Here is a 21908-nt window from a genome sequence, read left to right on the forward strand (position 1 = left end):
CCCAGCTTTGAACTCCACCATGGCAGGTGGTGGTATCTGGATTCAATTAAAAGTTTGGAATTAAGAGTCTAATGATGACCATGAAACCATTGTTAATTTTTGGAAAAACACACCTGGTTCACTAATGTCCTTCAAGGAAGGAGGTCTGCTGCCCTTACCTGGGCTGGCCGACATGTGACTCCCGAGCAATGTGGTTGACGTTTACCTGCACTCTGGACAATTAGTGAGGGGCAATAAGTACTGGTCCAGTCAGTACACCCACATCCTTTAATGAATAAGAAACCCTGAAACGATTAGATTGGCTTCTAAAGAGGAATGCCCTACTTTTATTTCCAAAATTCTTACATTTTTACTTATCTACACAACCAAAATGCTTCTCATTAAAAAAAAACTTAGAAAATGTGGAAGAGACAAAAGCCATCAGTGGACAAAAGGCACTGCAAAGATATTGTGTGTAATGCTCCCAGTCAGTGGCAATTTCAAACCTGTGCTTTGTCATTTGAAGAATCTATTGATAAGGAACTTCTCTTCAAACTAAAACTCCATGCCTTTTTTTGTGTGAGTGATCAAACGAATGAACAGAACCAAGGGTTGCTGCCCCTAAATATTGTGTGATGAAAATAACCTGGGATTATCATCAATGATACTTCTGTAATGAACATAACTTGCAGTTGCTATTGCTCTGTACTGAAAATTATTTGCACCTTAAGACAGATGTTATTGCTGTTACAGAAGTAAATGCAAACACTTATATAAATGCTACTTTATTTAAAATCTAAAATATTGCATATTCAATTAGCAAAGATATTGATATGGAATTCCTATAACAGTAACATACATCAATGGATCTTCTGACCATTTTTTGTTTCCTATATATGATTTATGAACCATCACCTTGGACCTGGAGTGGATGTATCGTTGATATAGTTTGAACCCTCTGTCCTATATTAAAATGCAAATATAAATAGTCCTAGTGATGTAAACCAATTTGCTTGGTCATTAAATACTCACACTGTATCTCTAAAGATGTATTTTATGATAATCCAGATGGGAATGTTAACTTTCTTCATTCCAGAAAAATCAAAGCAATATTTTGTAAAATTGCATTTGTGATTTGAGGAGATCACAACAAAGTTAATTTAGATTATCTGTTTGTATGCAAATTTTGGATCTTACTGTGTGCAAATCAGATGGGTGTTCCTAGATTCCAACTGCGATTAAATTTCTAAAGTACTTCATTAGCTGTGAGACATCTTGAGGTTGCGAAAGATGCAAGTTCTTTCTTGCCTTTTATCATCTTAGTCACTGAGATTAGTGATCTGAATATACTCTTTCCCACATCAATGTCTCACCCCAAAGCAAAATTATTACAATTGGATTACGAAAAAAATAGGCTTAGGAAATTTCAGAAACTTTGAACTATTTATCATTGTAAGGTTTTGAGCAATTATGAAGATGAAATCAGTGGCACTTCATAGACTGATAGAACATGGAGCAAAAACAGAGGCTGCTCTATGGAGGCATTCATTCAATACAGAATGAGCCAAGACTTATTGTTCTTGTCATCTCTCAGCTAAGTCTTCACATTTACTCATTGCTGTTGGAATCTTTGTTTCCTGCACAGATTTTCTCTTTTTTGTAGGTCTCCTCCAGGAACTTTTTGTAGTTGATTTTGCCTTCCAGATTTTCATCAAATTTTGACATGATGTGATATACTTCATCCTCATTCAGGAGCAGGTCACAGAGTTTGAGCACAGCACGAAACTCTGGCAGAGATAAGTAACCACTGCTGGTGTTGTCCAACTTCTTAAACGCTCTGCGTAAGGATTTCCACTCTCCTTTTAACTGTGGAGTTTAGGTGAAGATAAATATTTAAATTTCATTACTCACAAAGATGTCTATGTTGCTGTATTACAATAATAGTTTCTAACAGACATGACCACATCCCTGGTATAGGGGGTCCAATTCTCAAGAGCACTTAGCAATGGACAATTAATGCTGAGCAGGCCAACAGTGCTCACATCCCTGAGCCACCATGCCGCCCTATGTTGAAAGCTCTTCAGTGCACTCCTGACTTGTGTTTTATAGACCATGGGATGGGCTTTGGGGAGTTACTCACAACAGAATTCCTAGCTTCTCACCTTTTCCTGTAGCCACAGTATTTATATGATTGTTCCAGTTCAGTTTTTAGTCAATTATACCCCAGGCTATTGATAGAGGGAGATTCAGCAATAGTAATGCATTGAATAACAATGGGAGATGGTTAGATTCTCTCTTGCTTTTTTATATTCATTCGCAGGATGTGGGCATTGCTGACTAAGCCAGCATTTATTGCTCATCCCTTTTTGTCCTCTCGAAGGTTGGAATGAGCTGAAACCATTTATTGGAGATAATTCTTGGCTTCTGCTTGTGTGGCACAAATGTTAATGCCACTTTTCAGCTCAAGTCTGGATATTGTCCAGCTCCAGATCCATATGGACACATTACTACAGTATCTGAGGAGTCACACAGGGTGCTGAACATTGTGCAATCATCAACAAACATCCTTACTTCTGACCTTACTTTGGAATGAAGCAGCTGAAGATGCTTGAGAAACCAGAATAAGATAAATTCAAATCTCTCGAAGGGTTATCGGGCAGGAGAGGACTACAGAAGTGATGATGACATGGAAGGATCTGAAAGCAAGGATGAGACTGTAACTTTCTGTAACTTGTGTCATTACCTTTTTTCGGAGCCTGGTTGTGATGCTGTCCAGCCCTGTCCCTTGATGATCAGTAAGGTGAGTATTAGGATGCTGCAGGACTGCCAGCATGTTGCTTCCCTCCCGCCATTGTTGCCTGCGCATTGCAAATGGCTTCAAGAAGTCCAGGTAATAAACCCTGGTGGCCAAGTTAAGAAATGAATCAGCAGTTGAGAGACATTTTACATTTACAGCAAAGCTAATCTTACATTTTAAAATCCCAAATAAATTATTTTACTTCCTTTAGTTGATTTAAAAATGATGGAAGCAACAACCCAGCTGTGACTGGATAAAAATGCACTGAAAACCTGTACTATTCACTAATGGTACATCTGAACCTAAAGGTGTTTCTTTGCCTCCCATAATAGTTGTCCCTAAAGATGGGGGATTTTAGTTCAATCACTTCAGTCAGTGATTGGATTTGAAAGTACTGAAGTGAGTAAAATAAGGATTTGGAAAATTGTGTCATAATGATGCAGATACCCTGAAGTACCCTGATCTGTGTGTACCAGAAGAAGATGCAACACTGTGCTGAGTTGCTCCTGTGTGCCAGTAGATTCAGGTGATCATATTAGCTACCCTGGGTTGAGTGCTAATGTGCTGTGAATGTCGAGGTCGAAGAGCCACCCTCTAGTCTTCCCTGTATTTCAGGTAAAGGACTCTCTTGCTCTGAACATTAGAAATCAGCTAGCCCCAATTACAGGTCAGAAGAAGAATACTCCTGCTCTAAGTGCTGACAGCCAACCACTGTCAAAGCAAAACAGGACAAAAGGATTTCACTGGTTGCCAAACAAGGAATCCCAAAATTGACTGCAACTACCAGCACTCCAATCTCTACTCACAAAGCACCCAGAAAGACTATCCATATATCTTTTAACTTTTCTTTTGTGCTCACTGTTCATTTCTAATCTGTGAGTATGACAGTAATTGCTTGTTTTTGCATTTAGTAACTAAAACTCACTCTGTTGTTAACTCAAGAAAGCCTGGTTAAACTGCTGCCTTTTAAAACAAAAGAATCATTTGGCCAGGGACAAAGATATCCCTGGGGAGATGATCTTTTCTCAATCAAACTTGTTGGGACTAACTGAGTGAACTGAAAAAAACCCTGAAAAACCTGTTCATTCCTCCTTGCCTGGGATCTGGTTATAATAGCAGTAAGAACATCAATGGCACTGTTAGGGAGAAAGGTCTAGGATTTTAATCCAATTATAGTGAAGGATAGTTCCAAGGACATGTAGCTTGGAGGAAAACCAACTGGTAGTGGTGATCCTATGTCCTCTTAGGTGGCAGAGTTCATGGGTTTGGAAGGTGCTGTTGAAGAAGGTGAGGTGAGTTGCTGCAATGATACACACTGCTGTTCTTTTTTAATGTGATAAGTAATTTGGCATTTCTCTACTATGGAGTTCAGTTCTGGACATATGCAGTGACTACTCCTTTTCCATACTAAAGAACTAAGGACAGCCAATGGTTTAACTTGGATTTGCCTATCTCACTGTGTATTTGTTTCAGACTGATATTTTTACATAATAGTGCCATTATGCCAATCAGGTACAGTTCACCACTGATTCCCATTTCAACCCAACAACAATAAGACCAGAAGATATGGGAGCAGAATTAAGACATTCAGCCCATCGAGTCTACTCCACCATGGCTAGCTTGTTTCTAAACCCCAGCTTCCTGCCTTCTCCCCATAATCCTGGATCCCCTTACTAATCAAGAAGCTATCTTCTCTGTCTTAATGACTTGGCCTCTTACTGCTGCAATTCATCACGCTCTGGCTGAAGTCTTTCTCATCTCAGTTCCAAAGGGTTGTCCCTTCACTCCGAGGCTGTGCCTCCAGCTTCTAGTCTCTCCTACTAGTGAAAACACCTACTTCATGCCCATTGCCTCCAGGCCTCTCAATATTGTCAGTTTCAATGAGATCCCCCCGCATTCTTCGAAACTCCAATGAGCACAGACCCACAGTCCTCAACCAATCCTTCATTCCCAGGATCATTCTTGTGAACCTCCTCTGGATCCCCTCCAATGCCAGCACATCCTTCCTTCCTTAGACATGGACCTAAAACTGCTCAGAATATTCCAAACACAGTCTGACCAGAGCCTTATACACCCTCAGCAGTACATCTTTGCTCTTGTACTCTAGCCCTCTTGAAATGAATGCTAACATTTCATTTGCCTTCCTAATTGCCAACCGAACCTCCATGTTAACCACAAAAGAATCCTGAACTAAGACTCCCAAGTCCTTTTGTGCTTCACATTTCCAAAACCTTTCACATTTAGAAAATAATCTATGCCTCTGACACTGGCATTCAACATGTGTCAACCTCTAAGAATCCTCATGAGACATCTCTGATCCACGTACAGCATGATTCTGCACTTCAATACTGTGGCAGAAACTATCGTTGTAATGCCACAGCAAGCACACTTTGTGTTCAGGGCCACAGACCAGGCTGAACCTTGGGGCTGCTCACTTTGCTCTCTTGGCACTCAGTCACTCACATTGGGCTTAGCTGGATGCCCACAGAACCCCTGCCTTGTTATCATCTTGCCTCTCAGCCAAGATATCAGGCTCACAATATTGCAGCACGACTTGGCCATTTAGCTCAGTCACAAAGCCAGGAAGCTTGACATGGTTGTCAGCATTTCTCTGTCAAGTCAAAGGGGGTAGAAGAATTTTGTTAAAGGGGGTGTCCCAGCGCAATAAGTCAAGGGCAGCCTCCAGGAGTTTGGAAATGGTTAGTAAGCCTCTCAGGGCAATTAGTGTCAGGATTCTTTTCTCATAAAGAGTGAGGAGCCAATTAACAGGCAGTTCACTATACATCCTGACTCTTGGTGCACTATTGCAAGCTATTTTCCTCCTGAAGTGTGTGTGTGTGTGTGTGAGAGAGAGAGAGAGAGAGTGTGTGTGTGTGTGTGTGAGAGTGTGAGTGTGTGTGTGTGAGAGAGAGAGAGAGAGAGAGAGAGAGAGAGAGAGAGAGAGAAAGAGACATGCATTAAGGGAGATGAAAGTGGTGGATGGCACAGCTGTATTGTGCGGTTGGGGGTGATTAGCCAAGGTGGTTAGCACAGAGGGCATGTTAGTCGTGTCGAGGGTGGGCTCGGTGACAGCAAATGAAGAAAGGCATTAGTGAGATTGGTAGAGTTTGAGCCTTGGTGAGAGGTGAGTGCAGTCACAATGACATAGTGAGTATGAGAAGATGTGTTTCTTAAACTGGCAGAGTTGAGAAGCTTATTGACCTTCTCCCTACATTGCTGTGTGTTCCTCCAGAGACAGCTGCGACTGCATTGACCCAGGAGACAATCTTAGACCAGGGCAGCATGGTCTGGTGTCATGGACTCCACTGCCAGTCCTGGTGAGAACATTTCCCACCTCTGCACCGCCCCATCCAGCAGGATCTTTGTATAAACATCTGCAAAACAGTTTATGGACCAGGCCAGACATCCTCAAAACATTTCAAGAAATTAGCCCAGACCCTAACTTTGCTAGTTGTTTTAAGCAGGTGTAAAGCAGATATTCTAGGAGAGATGCCACTGGTCAAACCACTTAGTTTTAAACAAAACTGAATTTATTTACAAGATTACCAAATGAAACACAAACAAAAGAGAACGGAATTCAAAATAACTTAACCAATCTGAAAACCCAACAGAGCAGCCTAACTTAATGATGCTGTTCCAAATACCTGCAACATTCCCCATAAACACCCCTTGGTGCAAAAGGTACAATCAAACACAGAGTCTTACAGGAGATTTTCAGAGAGAGGTTCAGCATGGTTCTGCTTCTTTCATGTAGCCGTTTCTTAGATCAGCAGCCTCAAAACACCTGACTGCTTTCAGTGAATAGCCAGACCACTAAAACCAAACCAAACCAGAGAAAAGCTGAGCTTTCCCCTTTCATTGCACAAGTTTTTTTAAAAACTTGAAAGCCTTGTGACTGAGGCAGTATCTGTTAGCTATAGTCAAACTGGCCTAAAACCCTTCAAGCCCAGACATCTTGGCCTCTGTGCTTTTATGACCTCTCTGAAAAATGATAAGGACAACATAACCTTGTTAAAGCATCATCATGACAGGGTGCCAATTTTTCCTTCTTTCCCATGTCATTGAGCCATTGAGTGTACTTAAGACAGAGATAATTAGGTTCTTGATTAGCAAAGTTACCAAGGGTTATGGGGAGAAGGCTGGAGAATGTGGTTGAGAAACATAAAGCCAAAATCAAATGGTGGAAGACATGATGGGCCAAATGGCCTACTTCTGCTCCTAAAGCTTATTGTCTATATCTTATATCATGTGCATATGTCAGGTAGCATGCCTAGCAGCTCTGCATTGACAGTGTTTATTTGGTGCACAGTGACCTTTCATAGGTGGCACCAGTTCTAGGAATACTGGTGAGGTATCCCAGCAGTACCAAGTTGCTCTGGGTACAGCAAGAGGTAAAATGGAGCTAGAATCAGACAAGAGGGTGGCATGGGGATGGAGTAGATAGTTAATGAGTCATGTTCAGTAAGGTGCATTGAAATAATTTGCTCACAGAGAGAACCACCACAAAACTCAATGAAACCGACACTTGGCCAAAAATAAAAATTCAGTCCTACGTTTCCTTTTGTCCTTCCTTTCTACACCCCAGAGCTTTCATCATGTAGACACGTATTCCTGATCATCCTGACATTTACCTCAATTAGAAGGAAGGAAGATATTAGAGGAATCAGGGATGTGGTGATTGTAACTACAGTCAAAAAAGGAAACAGTAACTACTGAGGACTCATCCTGCTCCCTGCCATAGGGAAGCTCATTCCCCTCAACTACTTCCTCCCAGGAGGTGAGGAACCCCTTTGAGACTCAATGCAATTTCCACCCATCAAGAGGCAGACTTTCACCTCATGGCAAATTGTAGGTAATGGCATAAATTACTGCACATAGACTTTGTGACCACTCAAAAGGCCTTGGCTCCGGTCTAAGGTGTATTCTCCTCAGATTTGGTCTGCCTCAGAAATGTGTGTGACCATCTTCACTGTGAATGGCACGGTGGCTCAGTGATTAGCACTGCTGCCTCACAGCATCAGGGACCCAGGTTCAAGTCCAGCCTTCAGGCGGCTGTCCATGTGGAGTTTGCACATTCACCCCATGCTGCATGGGTTTCCTTCAGATGCTCTGGTTTTGTCCAAAGATAAAACATAGTCCAAAGATGTGTGGGTTAGGTGGATTGACCATGCTAAATTGGTCCAGCTGGTGGCCAGGGATTAACAAACTAGGTGGGTTAGACATGGGAAATGCATATAGGCATAAGGTTGGGGGAGAGGTTTGGATGGGATGCTCTTTGGAGGGCAGCGTAGACTTGATGGGCCAAATGACCTACTTCCACACTGTTGGGATTCTATGCCTCTACATACTTTACAATGGCATACAAACTGTGATTCTCACCAAAGTAACCACCACTCAGTGAAAACTGGAATTAATCTTCATGGCATCATTGCACTAAATCTCTTCTCCATTTCCCTTGCTGCAATCCTGGACCTCATCTCCAATTAATTATCCGCAAGTATGGAGGTAATTTACAGTGCAGGCGGAACCTAGTTAACCCATGGTGCCTTTAATCCAAAACCAAACACACTCCAACTTCAGCCATTGAGTTGAAGTTGTCAGATGACATGCATGTATTCTCACTCAGAGACTGAACTCCAGGACATGATTGATGGTTTCTCTAAAGTATGTCCGAAAATGTGCCATACAGAAACATCCCAGAAAACTAAAGCCCTTTTGTAAGCAGTTCCAAAATCTCCCTGCTGACTAAGGTTAACAATTTTTATCCTGGGAAATGTGGACCAATTACTATACCTTGGGAGTCCCTCTCAACTAAAGCATACATAGTTTACAAAATTTATCATTGCCTCAAATGTGCCAGCTCAGCCTTCAACCAACTGAGGAAAAGAGTATTTGAGGACCAGCATATCAAACCTAAGACTAAGGTCATGGTTTACCAGGCAGCAGGGATCCTCATGCTCCTCTATGCTGCAGCGACCTAAGCAATCTGCAGCAAGCACCTCAAAACAATAAAGAACCATCACCAGTTCCTTATAAGATCCTCAGAATCAACATATCCAGCATCAAGGTGCTAATTACTCAAAACCAGCTCTGCTGAGTCAGACATGTTATTTGTATTCCTGACACCAGACTCCTGTAGTAATTGCACTACTTGGAACTCAATTGTGATGGGAGATACCATGAAGACAACAAGGATGCTTTAGAAACATCCTTAAAGAATCCCTGAAGTAGACAAATACTCTGCTGATTCATGGGAGATCCTGGCTTTTGACCAACTCAAATGCAGAAGGCTCATTCAAGATGGCAGCATCAAAAGATATTGTTGAGAATATGCAGAGGCAAAGTCAAGGCAACAGAAGGAATGCACAAACCTCCAAAGAACCCATCCATCCAACCCTTCAAGCACACAACCCACATGTGACAGAATGTGCAGATCGCAATTGGAGTTTTCAACCACCTTGGAACTCAAACTCGAGAAGGAGCATGTCATGCACGATTTCAAAGGACTTCCCAAGGAAAGGGTGTTGGCTGAAACATTTGAAGAGGTGGTTTGACATAATACCATAAGACCATAAAAACAGGAACCTGAATAGGCCATTTGGCCCCTCAAGCCTGTTCTGCCATTCAACAGGATCATGGCTACTCCTCACGTCCATTTTCCAGCCTTATCCACAATCTTGGGAATCTCACAATCTTAGACATTCAATAAAGAATCCAACATATTGGAAACATACATCGAAAGTCAGCACCTTAAAGGATTTACATATAGACCTTAAGGGGCTACTAAAACTATAAACCTAATTTGTGACAGACTTTTATTGACCTCTTGTGTGCATCCATTTTGGGTTCTGAGCTGAAAGCCAATCCCAAACAAAGAGTCACAATAATGCAGAAAAGCTGCATACAATGGCTACAGCCATTTCAGGAATGCCTATTAGATTGTGAATCAATTTTCATTATTTTTAATATAGCATTTAAGCATTTAATGGGTGAATTTCTTTATAAATACATGAAATAAGATAGTGTGGGCCATTTGGGCTTTCAAAATTCCTTCACTGATTTTTGACCTCAGTTTCCTATCTGGATCATATCCCTTGAAAGTCCAATTATCCATTTTAGCCTTTAATACACTCAATGACAAAGGATCTGCGGACCTTTGAGGTAGAGAATTCCAAAAATTCAAAACCTTCTCCTCATTATCTCGGTCCTAAATTATCAAGTTCTTATCCTGCCATCATGCCCCTAGTTGTAGATTCTACAGTCAGTGGGAAAAAAAAACTCTTAGCATCTACCCTGTCAATGTTTTCATGTACATTTATGTTTTCATTGTTTGTGGGGACAAAGGACTGTACAGCCCCTTTCCCAAAGCATTCTTGATGCTTAGAGCCTCCAATGTTTCAATTCAAATATTTCAAAAACATTAACTTTTTACTTTTTATGTCCTGTATTTATTGTTTTCTTCTGTTGTGCATTTAAAATTCCACTGGGTTTGCTCATTAAACATATCCTTTTCAAATAAGATCACAAGATGACTTAAAATAATTTGCATTCATCAATGGTAAGATACAGACAAGGCCACAAGGATTATAAAAAATAGCAATTCAGTAGATGCTGGAAATCCGAAACACAGCAGAGGATATTTGAAGCACTCAGCAAGTCAGCCAACATCTGTGGAAATAAAAGAAGTTAATATCTCAAGTGGTTCATCCTTCGATAGTTGTTGTGTCTGTGACCTAAACTTCAGTCACTCCACAGATGTAAAGATGCAATGAATATTGCTCCGAAAACCTTAAACTGAAGCTTGAAGTGTGAATGATAATAAATGAAGGTAAGTAATCAGAGATGGATTAGGGAATTCTGTTCCTCCACGCTGCGCTACAATTCCACACAAATAATGGCTGATCCAAACTTTCTTGTCTGCTCCCATATCCCTTGATTCCCTGAGAGATCAAAACTATTCCTTGGTCTCAGTCTTTGACATACTCAACAATGTAGCATCTACAATCATTGTGATAGACAATCCCAAAGAATTTGAATGGGATTGACAAACAATTGAAATTGACAGAAATTGACTTGCAAACCCAGGAACATCTTAGCTTCTCGGCAACCTCTGCCTAACTAGTGGCACATCTTCACTCACAAAGAAACAAGCACGGACACATGTATTATGTCCATAAATCATCAACACATTGGTAAGATCAATTAAATAAGCATTGCCCCTTGGAATATTAGCTGTGGCTCGGTTAATAGTTGGAGCATCAAGTTGAGCTCATACAGGATGATGGTGTGACCTCTTCTGCTTACTGTGTGCAGTTCAGGTCACCCTGTTACAGAAAAGATATTAATAAACTGGATAGGGTTCAGAAAATATTTACCAGAATGTTGGCGGAAATAGAGGGCTTGAGTTATAAAAATAGGTTGGATAGGTTAGGACTTTCTTCACTTGAGCAGAGGAGGTTGAGGGGTGACCTTACAGAAGCTTATAAAATCATAAGGGGCATAGATAAGGTGATTGGCAACTATCTTTTCCCTAAGGTGGGGTGGAAGGTGGGGTGTGGAAGTGGGTTTCAAAACTAGGGGTATATTTTTAAAATGAGGGGAGAAAGATTTAATGGCAGCAAGTTTTTTGCCCAGGGACTGGTTAATATGTGGAATGAACTGCCAGAGGAAGTGAGTGATGCAGGTACAGTTGCAACGTTTAAAGAGCATTTGGATAAGTACATGAATAGGAAATTTGGGCAAATGTAGGCAAGTGGGACTAGTTTAGTGGGAACATAGTTCACATGGACTTATTGGACCGAAGGGTCTGTTTCCATGCTGTATGACTCTATGACTCTAGTATCACACTTGCCTTTGGAATAATAAGGTTCCAGTTCCCATTCCTGGGTTTGAGAACAGAAACCAAAGCTGACACTCTATGTTGAGGAAGCATTGTGCTGTGGCTTGGGTGACATTACACTAAGGCCCATACTCACCTTTTCTTAAGGAGAGATGTAAATGCGTTGGAGGCAGTTCAAAGGATGTTTCCTAGGTTGATACTGAGCTAAGTAGGTTGCCTTATTAGGAAAAGTTGAACAGAACAAATTTATTTTCACTAGAGTTTAGAAGATTGAGGGATGACTTGACTGAAGTGGCTAAGATCCTGAATGGTCTTAACAAGGTGGACATGGAAATTATGTTCCCTCTTGGGGGTGAGTCCAGAATTAAAAGGCAATGTTGAAAAATAATGAGTTGCCTTTTAAAGACAGAGATGGAAATTCTTTTTGCTCAGAGGGCTGTGCAATTTTGGAACTTGCTGTCTCAGAAGGCAGTGGAGATGAGGTCTTTATATGTTTTTAATGAGAAGGTAGATGGATTTTTGTTAGGAAATGGAATCAATAGCTGTCAAGAGTAGATGAAATTATGGAATTTGGAACACAAACAGGTCAGCCATGTTCATACTGAATGATAGAGCAGAATTGAAGGATTGTACAACCTATTTATGCTCTTTACTTGTACATTTGTATGAATCTGTACAAGATCCAATTACACTAGTTCACCTAAGGATGGGGAAGTTATCCCCAGTGTTCACCAATATTTAGTCCTCAACCTACATCTTAGAAGGAACAAATTATTTAGTTATTGTCACAGTGCTACTTGTGAGAGTTTAAAGTGCAAACGAGCTGCCATGTCTTCTACATTACAACATTTACTACACTTTATTGGCAGCAAAGCAGTTTAAAATACTACACAAATGCACAGATATGAATAAAATATGCACACTTCAATCTGGAAAGCATTCATGCAATTAAGTCCTGTCGTTGAATTCCCATCTACTATAGTTCAGCGGTGTGGTACTAACTGAACACTGAGTACTTGAAGTGGATATCACAGATGGACTTAAGGAGAAGCTAGATTAAGGAGAAAGGAGTAGAAAATTACATCAAGAGGAACAGATAAAGTAAACTGAATGCTAGGAGGTTGCTGTAGACCATCTACACATTAGGCCAAAAGGCCTGTTTTTATGCTGTTAAATTTTATGCAGTCCAATTATTTTGGACTTATTATTTTGGATTTATTTGTCTGGTCCTTTTTCACTCTTGGGAACTGGGCTGCACTGTTCGCATCACTGCCAGTCTGCAGGGCTCTTATAAGGCCAACTTTGCTTAACCTTGTCAGCTGTTTCAATGTAATGTTTAACTTTCTGGGCAATTAACAATCCATTCTCAAACCCGGGTGTCTCAGCTCTGAAATATGTTAAAGGAGATTTTAATGTGTCTCTATGCATCCCCCTCTCTCTGAGTCTCAATTCAGAGAGTGAACACAGTTGACCTTACCGGCCATCTCCATTGATTTCGAATTTCTTTGCCAGCATCTCACACTCGTATTCATTCAAATTCATACACAATTCAGTCAAGATATCTTTAAACTCTTCTTTGCTGACAAAGCCAGTGCTGTAAGGGTCAAGCTCCTGAAATTCTTTTCTAAGATCATCCCACAAGTAGTCCACCTGCAAGTTGCAAAAGTTAAATCAACAATGTCAACTCGGCTTAGCAACATTGCATTATGTACCAGTATTTATAAATCCTTGTGCAAATTTAACCTTTGGATGTTCACATGTTAGAAACAAACTGTAAGCAGCATGCGAAAGCAAGATAAGTTTTGATGTAATACAGCCCAAATTTCAAGATTTCAACATGGAGTCATAGAGTCATACAGCACAAAATCAGACCCTTCAGTGCAATCAGTCCATGCTGAACGTAAACTAGCCCCACCTGCCTGCTGTTGGCCCATATCCCTCCAAACCTTTCCTATTCATATTCTTATCTAAGTGCATTTTAAACATTGTAATTATATCTACATCCATCACTTCCTCAGGAGGTTCATTCCACATGCAAACCACCCTCTGTGTAAAATATTTGCCCCTCATGTCTTTTTCAAATCTCTCTCCTCTCACCTTAAGAATGTGCCCTCTAGTCTTGAAATACCGCATCCTAGGGAAAAGACAACTGCTTTTTACTCTCTCGATACTCCTCATTATTTCATAAACTTCTGTAAGGTCACCTCTCAACCTCCTACGCTCCATTGAAAACAATCGCAGCTTATCCAGCCTTTCTTTATAAGTCAAACCTGCGACATCCTGGTAAATCTCTTCTGAACCCTTTCCAGCTTAATAATATCCTTCCTATCACTGGGCAAACAGGATGGACACAGTATTTCAGAAGAGGCCTCACCAATGCCCTGTAACACCTCAACATGACTTCCACCTCATAAATTCAAAGGACTGAGCAATGAAGGCAAGCAATGAGTTCTATCTTTGGAACAGCAATTCTACCAGTTCACCTTTGCTCCCAGTCTTATAAGTTTCAATCAGTTAAACATCATAGCACCAACATTCAAAGTCCTTAGTGAATTATGCTGTCATATGTCATTTACAGATTAGATGTGCAGATGACAGTAAGTTAGTCATAGAGTCATAGACTCATAGCGATGTACAGCATGGAAACAGACCCTTCGGTCCAACCTGTCCATGCCGACCAGATATCCCAACCCCATTAATCCAACCTGCCAGCACCCGGCCCATATCCCTCCAAACCCTTACTATTCATACACCCATCCAAATGCCTCTTAAATGTTGCAATTGTACCAGCTTCCACCACATCCTCGGGCAGCTCATTCCTTACACGTACCACCCTCTGCGTGAAAAAGTTGCCCCTTAGGTCTGTTTTATATCTTTCCCCTCTCACCCTAAACCTATGCACTCTAGTTCTGGACTCCCCCACCCTAGGGAAAAGACTTTGTCTATTTATCCTATCCATGCCTCTCATAATTTTGTAAACCTCTATAAGGTCACCCCTCAGCCTCTGACGCTCCAGGGAAAACAGCCCCAGACTGTTCAGCCTCTCCCTATAGCTCAAATCCTCCAACCCTGGCAAGATCCTTGTAAATGTTTTCTGAACCCTTTCAAGGTTCACAACATCTTTCCGATAGGAAGGAGACCAGAATTGCACGCAATACTCCAACAGCAATAACCAATGTCCTGTACAGCCACAACATGACCTCCCAACTCCTGTACTCAATACTCTGACCAACAAAGGAAAGCATATCAAACGCCTTCTTCATTGTCCTATCTACCTGCGACTCCACTTTCAAGGAGCTATGAACCTGCACTCCAACGTCTCTTTGTTCAGCAACACTCCCTAGGACCTTACCATGAAGTGTATAAGTCCTGCTAAGATTTGCTTTCCCAAAATGCAACATCTCGCATTTATCTGAATTAAACTCCATCTGCCACTTCTCAGCCCATTGGCCCATCTGGTCCAGATCCTGTTGAAATCTGAGGTAACCCTCTTCGCTGTCCACTACACCTCCAATCTGCAAACTTACTAACTGTACCTCTTATGCTCACATCCAAATCATTTATGTAAATGACGAAAAGTAGAGGTAGATGCACAGGGGCTTTAAGCATCCTATTGATCTAGATTTTAAAAAGGGGAGGATGCCCATCTGAATTAAAAACAGATTCTCACTTTGGCACGAACACTGTCCACCAGGATATCAGATGCACAGTTGAGGTTTTTTGAACGCATTCGAAAGTCGCAGTCTCCTTTTCTTGGAGGGCTGATTTTGGCATTGGGAAAACAAGCAGATTTAGGAGAGTGACCAAAATGCCTCACAAACTCCAGGAAGTCCAACGTCTTATCCTGGTTGGTGATCAGCGTTTGCCAAAGCTTCCGAATCTCACCACGAGTTACTTCTGGGCAAATATCAAACCTGGTAGGGAATAGGAATGAAAATAAACTGAGGCAGGTTGACACCTTTAGAAATAAAGCAGCAATGCTATTTTAAACAATGCAGATATGTGGCCAGCAAAGATCTCTAAAATGCACTGCATGCCTTTTGAATATCACCCTAATAATATTGTGAGGAGTAATATCTCCATTTCACCAGCTCTAATCCCAATTCACATGGCACACCAAGTTACCGTTTCAGAAGTCGGTACATAGTTTCATGGTTCAATCGCCTTGAATTAATTTCATCCAACTCTTCAAATTCTCTCTCAACCTCTTGGTACTGATTACATAACAGTGTTTTAATAATCTGGAAGAGCTGTGGAAAGCAAAGAGAAAAATAAGAGAGCTAAGTCATCAGGTTAACAGCAAACTTGTAAAAGTTCCTGGGTAAATGTGGTCCAGTCCTGCATTTGTAAACAGGATACACAAAGTTTAGTTACTATATTTGGGGTTTTATTCTCAAATAATTCTTAAACCTGTCAATATTTATCACTTTAGTAGCTGTCAAGTAATAACCTAATAATAATTTGAGGCCACATAATGCATTCTAGTTACCTAATTGATATTTGAACAGGGATAGTGATCGCAGTTAATTAGTTAGCACTCAAAGCATTCATATGCTATCACTTCTAAAACAGGTGAGAAAATCTTAACGACGATTGATTTACAAATAATAGTCCAACCTTTTGAGCAGGATCTTATCTTCAGAGGTCTGGGACCATTTCCCAATCCCAATGCCATGGTGAGGTGCCATCTGCTCTTGGAACTGGCCAATGGACAGTTGACCATCCTTAATTTGAATGGGACTGCGGGAAGCAATGGAAGCATTCAGGGGAGACTGCCTGTACAACAGGAGAGGTGGGCTTGCTGCTGTAGGTGAATGACTGCAAGAACACCTCAAGGTGTCCTCTGAACATGACTGTGGATAGCTACAAGACCATCATGAAGGAGGATGGACATTTTCACTGGATGTCCAGCAGCCACCACTGCAGTCATCAGTGTAATGTCTCTGGTATAAAGAAATTTAAAGGTGGGGATGGTCTTCTAGTCCTCTGACCATCTGCCAAGGCTGCCTTCAGCCATCTACCAGGCTGTGGTCTCAATGCGCAATCTGTTTGCCCCAGCACTGTGATCAAATTGCCCTCCGTACATTGCATTTCTAATAATCAACAAGCTCCACTGCTAGACACATCTAGCGCCAATGCCATCCCAGTACTACTAAGGATGCCCAGAGGCAACATAGTGGTTTTGAGATGATCTAGCAGCATCTTTCTGAAACTGCTCCCACAACCCTGTCTCTAAAGCTGCATGGATGTGGCTGCCAAGATTCCACCCTTTAAATTCATCCCCCATATGAAATGATATTAAAAATATACCTGATCTGGAGTTCTACCATTTCTTCGGTCTTCATCCAGCTGGTTGGATAACTCATTCTCGTGAAACCCTTTAGGCCTTGATATCTTCTCATCAAAAATGCTAGAAACACCTTTCCTGTCCAAAGTGGATATATTAACTATTATTGACAACTGCAACAAAATACAACAGCAGAATCTTCCATCGTCTCTGGCTAGTGGTATTCAGGGACCTGGATTGGGAACTTCCCTAATCATAAATGTAACATGTATTACTTAGTATAGAACACAAATAGTTTTCACATGATATTAGGAAAGGTTAAAAATGAGTAGACTTCATAGATAGAACAAGGTCAGAGAGATGAAGGGACATAATCAGCTCAGTTGGGTGTACAACTAGTTTGCAATGTAGAGTTACACAGACGCTGCAGGTTCAATTCCCATACTAGCTGAGGTTGCCATGAAGGCCTTTCCTTCGCAACGTCTTCCCTTACCTGAGGTGACCCTGTTGTTAAACCTGCCATCACCCATCTTTCTGTCTAATAACAGAGCAGCCATACAGTGTGATAGGATCATGGTGATTTTGCCTTCAGATAGATGAGGATACTTGGACTTATGCTGAGGGTACAAGGCTTACAGAGTGAAGCTAGAGTGTGCAGAGGGATGGGGCAAGGTGGAAGATAAGAAATACAGGAAGTAGGCACACTTAAAGGGGGACAGCAGAGAAAGTTTGGTGCATGGGTGCTGAAGTTAGAGCTGGATTAGAAGTTAAGGTGCAGAAGGAACGACAAAGTAGCAGTGGATGAGGGAGAGGTTCAGGAAGGTTTAAGGGAGATCACATCTTGGTAGACTGGGGTGGGATTAGCCATTGTAGATGGTTAGCAGTCAGTTTTCCCATTCCTGTTCAAAGCAACTCCACTACTGCAACTAGCCAGAACCAGAAGGGAATGTCCCTCAGACCTGGGGAGAAAGAAGGGGCAGGTGAGTTGAGGCGGATGGAGCAAGCAATAAGAGGAAGCAGAGAGGTGAACAAGGGTAGGATTAATGGGACGAGAAAGATGAGAGAATTGGAGGAAACTGTGAAGAAGGCAGCGGAGGAGCAGAAGTCAGTTAAGGAAAGAAAGGAATAGGAGCATGTAATCAGTACTGGGAATGGGATGCATGGGCTATGGAGAAGCAACGTGGAGAGAGGAGATGGAGCCTGGTATTGTCAATTTTGATTGTATGACATCCGATACATCTATTCATGCAGCTTGCCGTTCGACAGCACCAACTGGAAATTAGTTACTGTTACTCAACTAGTCGATTCTTGACTGTAAAACAAATGTTGTATTTTACCATATACAAGAAGTAATTTCAACCAGCTATGATTGCCTTCTTTTTTCTTCAAGTTGCTCACAACAGTGACTAGTTCCTTGAATTTCCAAGAAAATCTAAGAGTTGCCAACTGTACTGAACAGAAAAGTCAAGTGGAGAGAGGGAAAACAGCAGCAAGCCCAGAAAATCATATTAAATAAAAATATGGCCTCCAAAATTAAATGGACTGCAAACAACTATCACGGGCTTTTTATGAGAACATATCAGTTTGGTGAAATAGTCTATTTCCATTTTCATACTGTAATTTTGATATAGTTCTGTTTAATAGTAAAAGAACTAAGTAAGAAGAATATTGACCCTTCAGGATTTAGAAAGAACTTAAATAGTGATGAAGTGGATGGTTAAATAACAAAAGTGAACAGATTTGTTTTCTTCTTATTGGTTCATAGGAAATGAGTGTCACTCACTGAGCCGCATTTATTGCCTGTCTCTAATTACCCAGAAGGCAGTTAAGAGTTAACCACATTGGTTACCAGGTTGCTACTGATCCAGCTTTTTAATTCCATATTTTGCTGAATTCAAATGACATCATCTGCCACTGTGGGATTATTTCAACCTATTCCCTCAAGAACATCAGCCGGGCGTTCTGGATTGGTAACCGAGTGACACTATCACTATAGCCCCTGAAATGATTGATTAGATAATGTGTCACTCACAAAAGAGGCAAATGTAATGATTGAACACCACCTCATGGACATCCACAAAAGTTGTCAAGGACTCTAAAGCAATAAATTGTCATAGAGGGAAATTACATAACTGAGATGTTGAATGAGCGAGCTGTAAGCATTTATGTTTTTAAATATAATTTGTTTACCGATCTTGGACTGAATTACAGTATCAAGCTCACATTTGCTGACTACTTCTAATTTCCTTAAAAGGTGTTGCGTCTTTCATTAAATCATTGTAGCCCCATTCTTACAGCCCTCCAATGTTGGTGATAGACTTCACCCAACAATAATAAAGGAATGGTGATACATGTGAAGTCAGAATGTACATTATTTCAAGAACAGTTATGTGATGAAGTTCCCTCAATAATGCTGATTTTTGCCTCCTCAAAAATCATAACCATCCAGAAACATGTGCCCACACAAAACGCTGTTACCCCTGTCCTAACTTTTCCAAGTCCTGTTAACTCACCAACCCTGCACTTACTGACCTCCAATGCCTCAATTCTCAACTTTATTTTTGAATTCCTCCACAGCTTCACCATTTCCTAACATTGTCACCTCCTTCAGCAGTGCAACCCTCCAAGGTATCAGCAATTTATTAATTCTGGACTCTTCTTGGCCTCTGATTTCAGTTACTCCATGATCAGTAGCAGTGCATTTATCTATCAAAGTCATAAGTTCTGGAACTCTCTCCTTAAACTGCTCCCACTTCTCTACTTCTCTTTCATCTTTATGACCTCCCCTTTACTTGCTTTAATATCCCCTAGTGACTTAGTATTAATTTTTGTTCAATAACAAAAGTAACAGTTTTGGGATGTTGTACTATGTTAAAGGCGCTACATAAATGCAGTCGTTGCTGTCACAGGGCTACGTCATGTTACCGAAGCAAGCTAATATATCTGAGCAGAACTTTGCTCTCAACCGTAATTTCTAAAAATTTGGGGAGCCATTGGAGAATTATCAGCTCTTTCAACAGTAAAATACCTTGGTGTAAGTTTGCATGTATGTCAAGCGATCTTGTCCCACTGATCATATTTAAACAAGGTTGGGCTTGGATTGATACTAAAATTAGCATCAAGCTAAAATGATATGAAACAATCTGCTGTGAAAATTCTTGGACCATTGATGTTGGAGAGGGGTTAAAGTCTGACTCTGAATTGCGTTATCAGTTGGCAGCAACAGAACAATAGCAGGGACACCATTAATATGGTATACTTACCTATAAATAGCAAAAGCAATTGGTAACATGTCATCCTGCCACTCAGAGATACACAACTAATGGCCATTTCTTATTTGGTTTTAGTTTGATGAACTTATTTCATCTCAAAACAGATGTGAATTTACAGAGAAATTATTGCATCTGTTATGGGTGAGAAATGGTTAAAACAAAAACTAGTTAACAGGAGCCCTAAATAAAAAGAACAGAGGATGGAGCGAATTAATTTGAAGTGCATTTCATCCTCCATTTTTCAACCTGAACCAAACTTTTGACCATCACTGAATTTCTACTCATCAAGTTCAGCCTTTCTTAATTAATTGTCATGTGATTTAATAAAAGAAGCCTTTCTCAACAACACAGCACTGTTCTACCATCATTGTCTGCCATTGAGAACCGTCCATTTAATGGGAATGGGCAGCACCTACAATACAAACAGCCCCTGATCCGTTCATCTCTCAGGTTCAACTAAGGACAATGTTGATGCTCAGAGGAAAGTGACCTCAGTAAGCATGTGCATTAAAAGTAGTCTGGTCCATAGTAACAGGGGAATCTACTCATTAACATGGCATTGAAAGGGTCTGCACATAAAGGTTATCAGAAAGGCGAGGCATAAGGCAATGGAAGCCTGGTTGCTGATAGAGTCGCCATATCATGGTGTTTGAAAAGGACTGGCAGTTCAACACACCCAACACCTGACAAACTTGACACCAGTCAACCCTACAAGTTCTTATGAATGGAAAAAACAAAAGACTTCACTAAATGAGTTTTTCTTGCGCTTGGGTGAACGGTGTGGCTGCTTTTAGGAGGCTGTTAGCTGTTAACGTGGAGGCTTTTGTCCACAAGTAATGACAGACACTTTCCATCTATTTGAACAGGAGGACCACTCGGAGTCTCCACGAGAGACACGGTTACTGGGCGACCCGGGGTCAGGCGGAATTAACCAAGCGAAAACAATATGAAAATTAGCCTGACACTTAGCAAGTAACTGAAGACTTTATCGAAATAATTACCAATTGCAAAATTGCTTCAGAATACCAAATCACAATTGCAAGGGCACAGGGTGGTCACGATTAAATGATTCGTTCATTGTTAATTTATTAATATATGTTTTTTTCCGCGATTAGCAACTCGGTCTCCATGCAAAGATGCAGGTGTTGCGGGGGAGAAAAAGGACACATTTTCGGAGGGAAAAACTGAACTGTTGAGTCCATTTGCTTCATGCTTTGTGAATCAAGCTTAGATCCTGCTCGAGAGAGGAAAAACCGAAGTAAAAGAAATGCATGCTTTACTGTTAACCAACCACAGAAACCTGGCAAGAATACCCCGGCAAGTCGCGTTTTAGCATTGAGGGAGGACTATAAGGAGAGACTACTTGAGATGTGACAAGTTAGCAAATGAACGCTAATAGTAAAATGTGGTCAATCCGGAATAAATTGGAATAAAGTTCTGTTTGGAACAGCAGCGTAGAGCGAAGAGTTGTTGCTGTAACAACAGTCCATTTTTAAGCGCTTTGCCCTTTCTTGTTTAGAGTTGCCGAAGCTAAACAAAGCTGGTGTGGACTCTATGTTTATAGAGTTTTCTGCAGGGCTTGTTTCGAGACAAAACTACATGTGTTGTTTGTGAAATCAGGCAGCCTAACGATGTACATTGTTCACATAGAGCCATTAGCATTCATTTCAGACCATTTCTGTCTCCTACTGCAGTGTAAAGGGGATCATTTGACATGATTCACATGTGGTGTGC

At 41.0% G+C, this 21908-nt stretch overlaps 1 protein-coding gene across 1 annotated transcript in view; it reads right to left on the reverse strand.

Annotated features, from left to right (window-relative positions):
• Positions 1-348: 348 nt before the first annotated feature.
• Positions 349-21908, reverse strand: part of si:ch211-197n1.2 (EF-hand calcium-binding domain-containing protein 6) — an 88969-nt gene continuing 67409 nt past the window's right edge. The window contains exons 13-18 of the mRNA XM_043705826.1: positions 16926-17040; positions 15741-15865; positions 15286-15529; positions 13093-13265; positions 2723-2879; positions 349-1845 (exon numbers count right to left, since the gene is read on the reverse strand). Coding sequence (XP_043561761.1) covers positions 1588-1845; positions 2723-2879; positions 13093-13265; positions 15286-15529; positions 15741-15865; positions 16926-17040 — 1072 coding nt within the window. The 3' untranslated portion in view covers positions 349-1587. The remainder of the gene's footprint in view (positions 1846-2722; positions 2880-13092; positions 13266-15285; positions 15530-15740; positions 15866-16925; positions 17041-21908) is intronic.

Source organism: Chiloscyllium plagiosum, chromosome 2 (genome assembly GCF_004010195.1).
Source record: "Chiloscyllium plagiosum isolate BGI_BamShark_2017 chromosome 2, ASM401019v2, whole genome shotgun sequence".
Classification (NCBI taxonomy): domain Eukaryota; kingdom Metazoa; phylum Chordata; class Chondrichthyes; order Orectolobiformes; family Hemiscylliidae; genus Chiloscyllium; species Chiloscyllium plagiosum.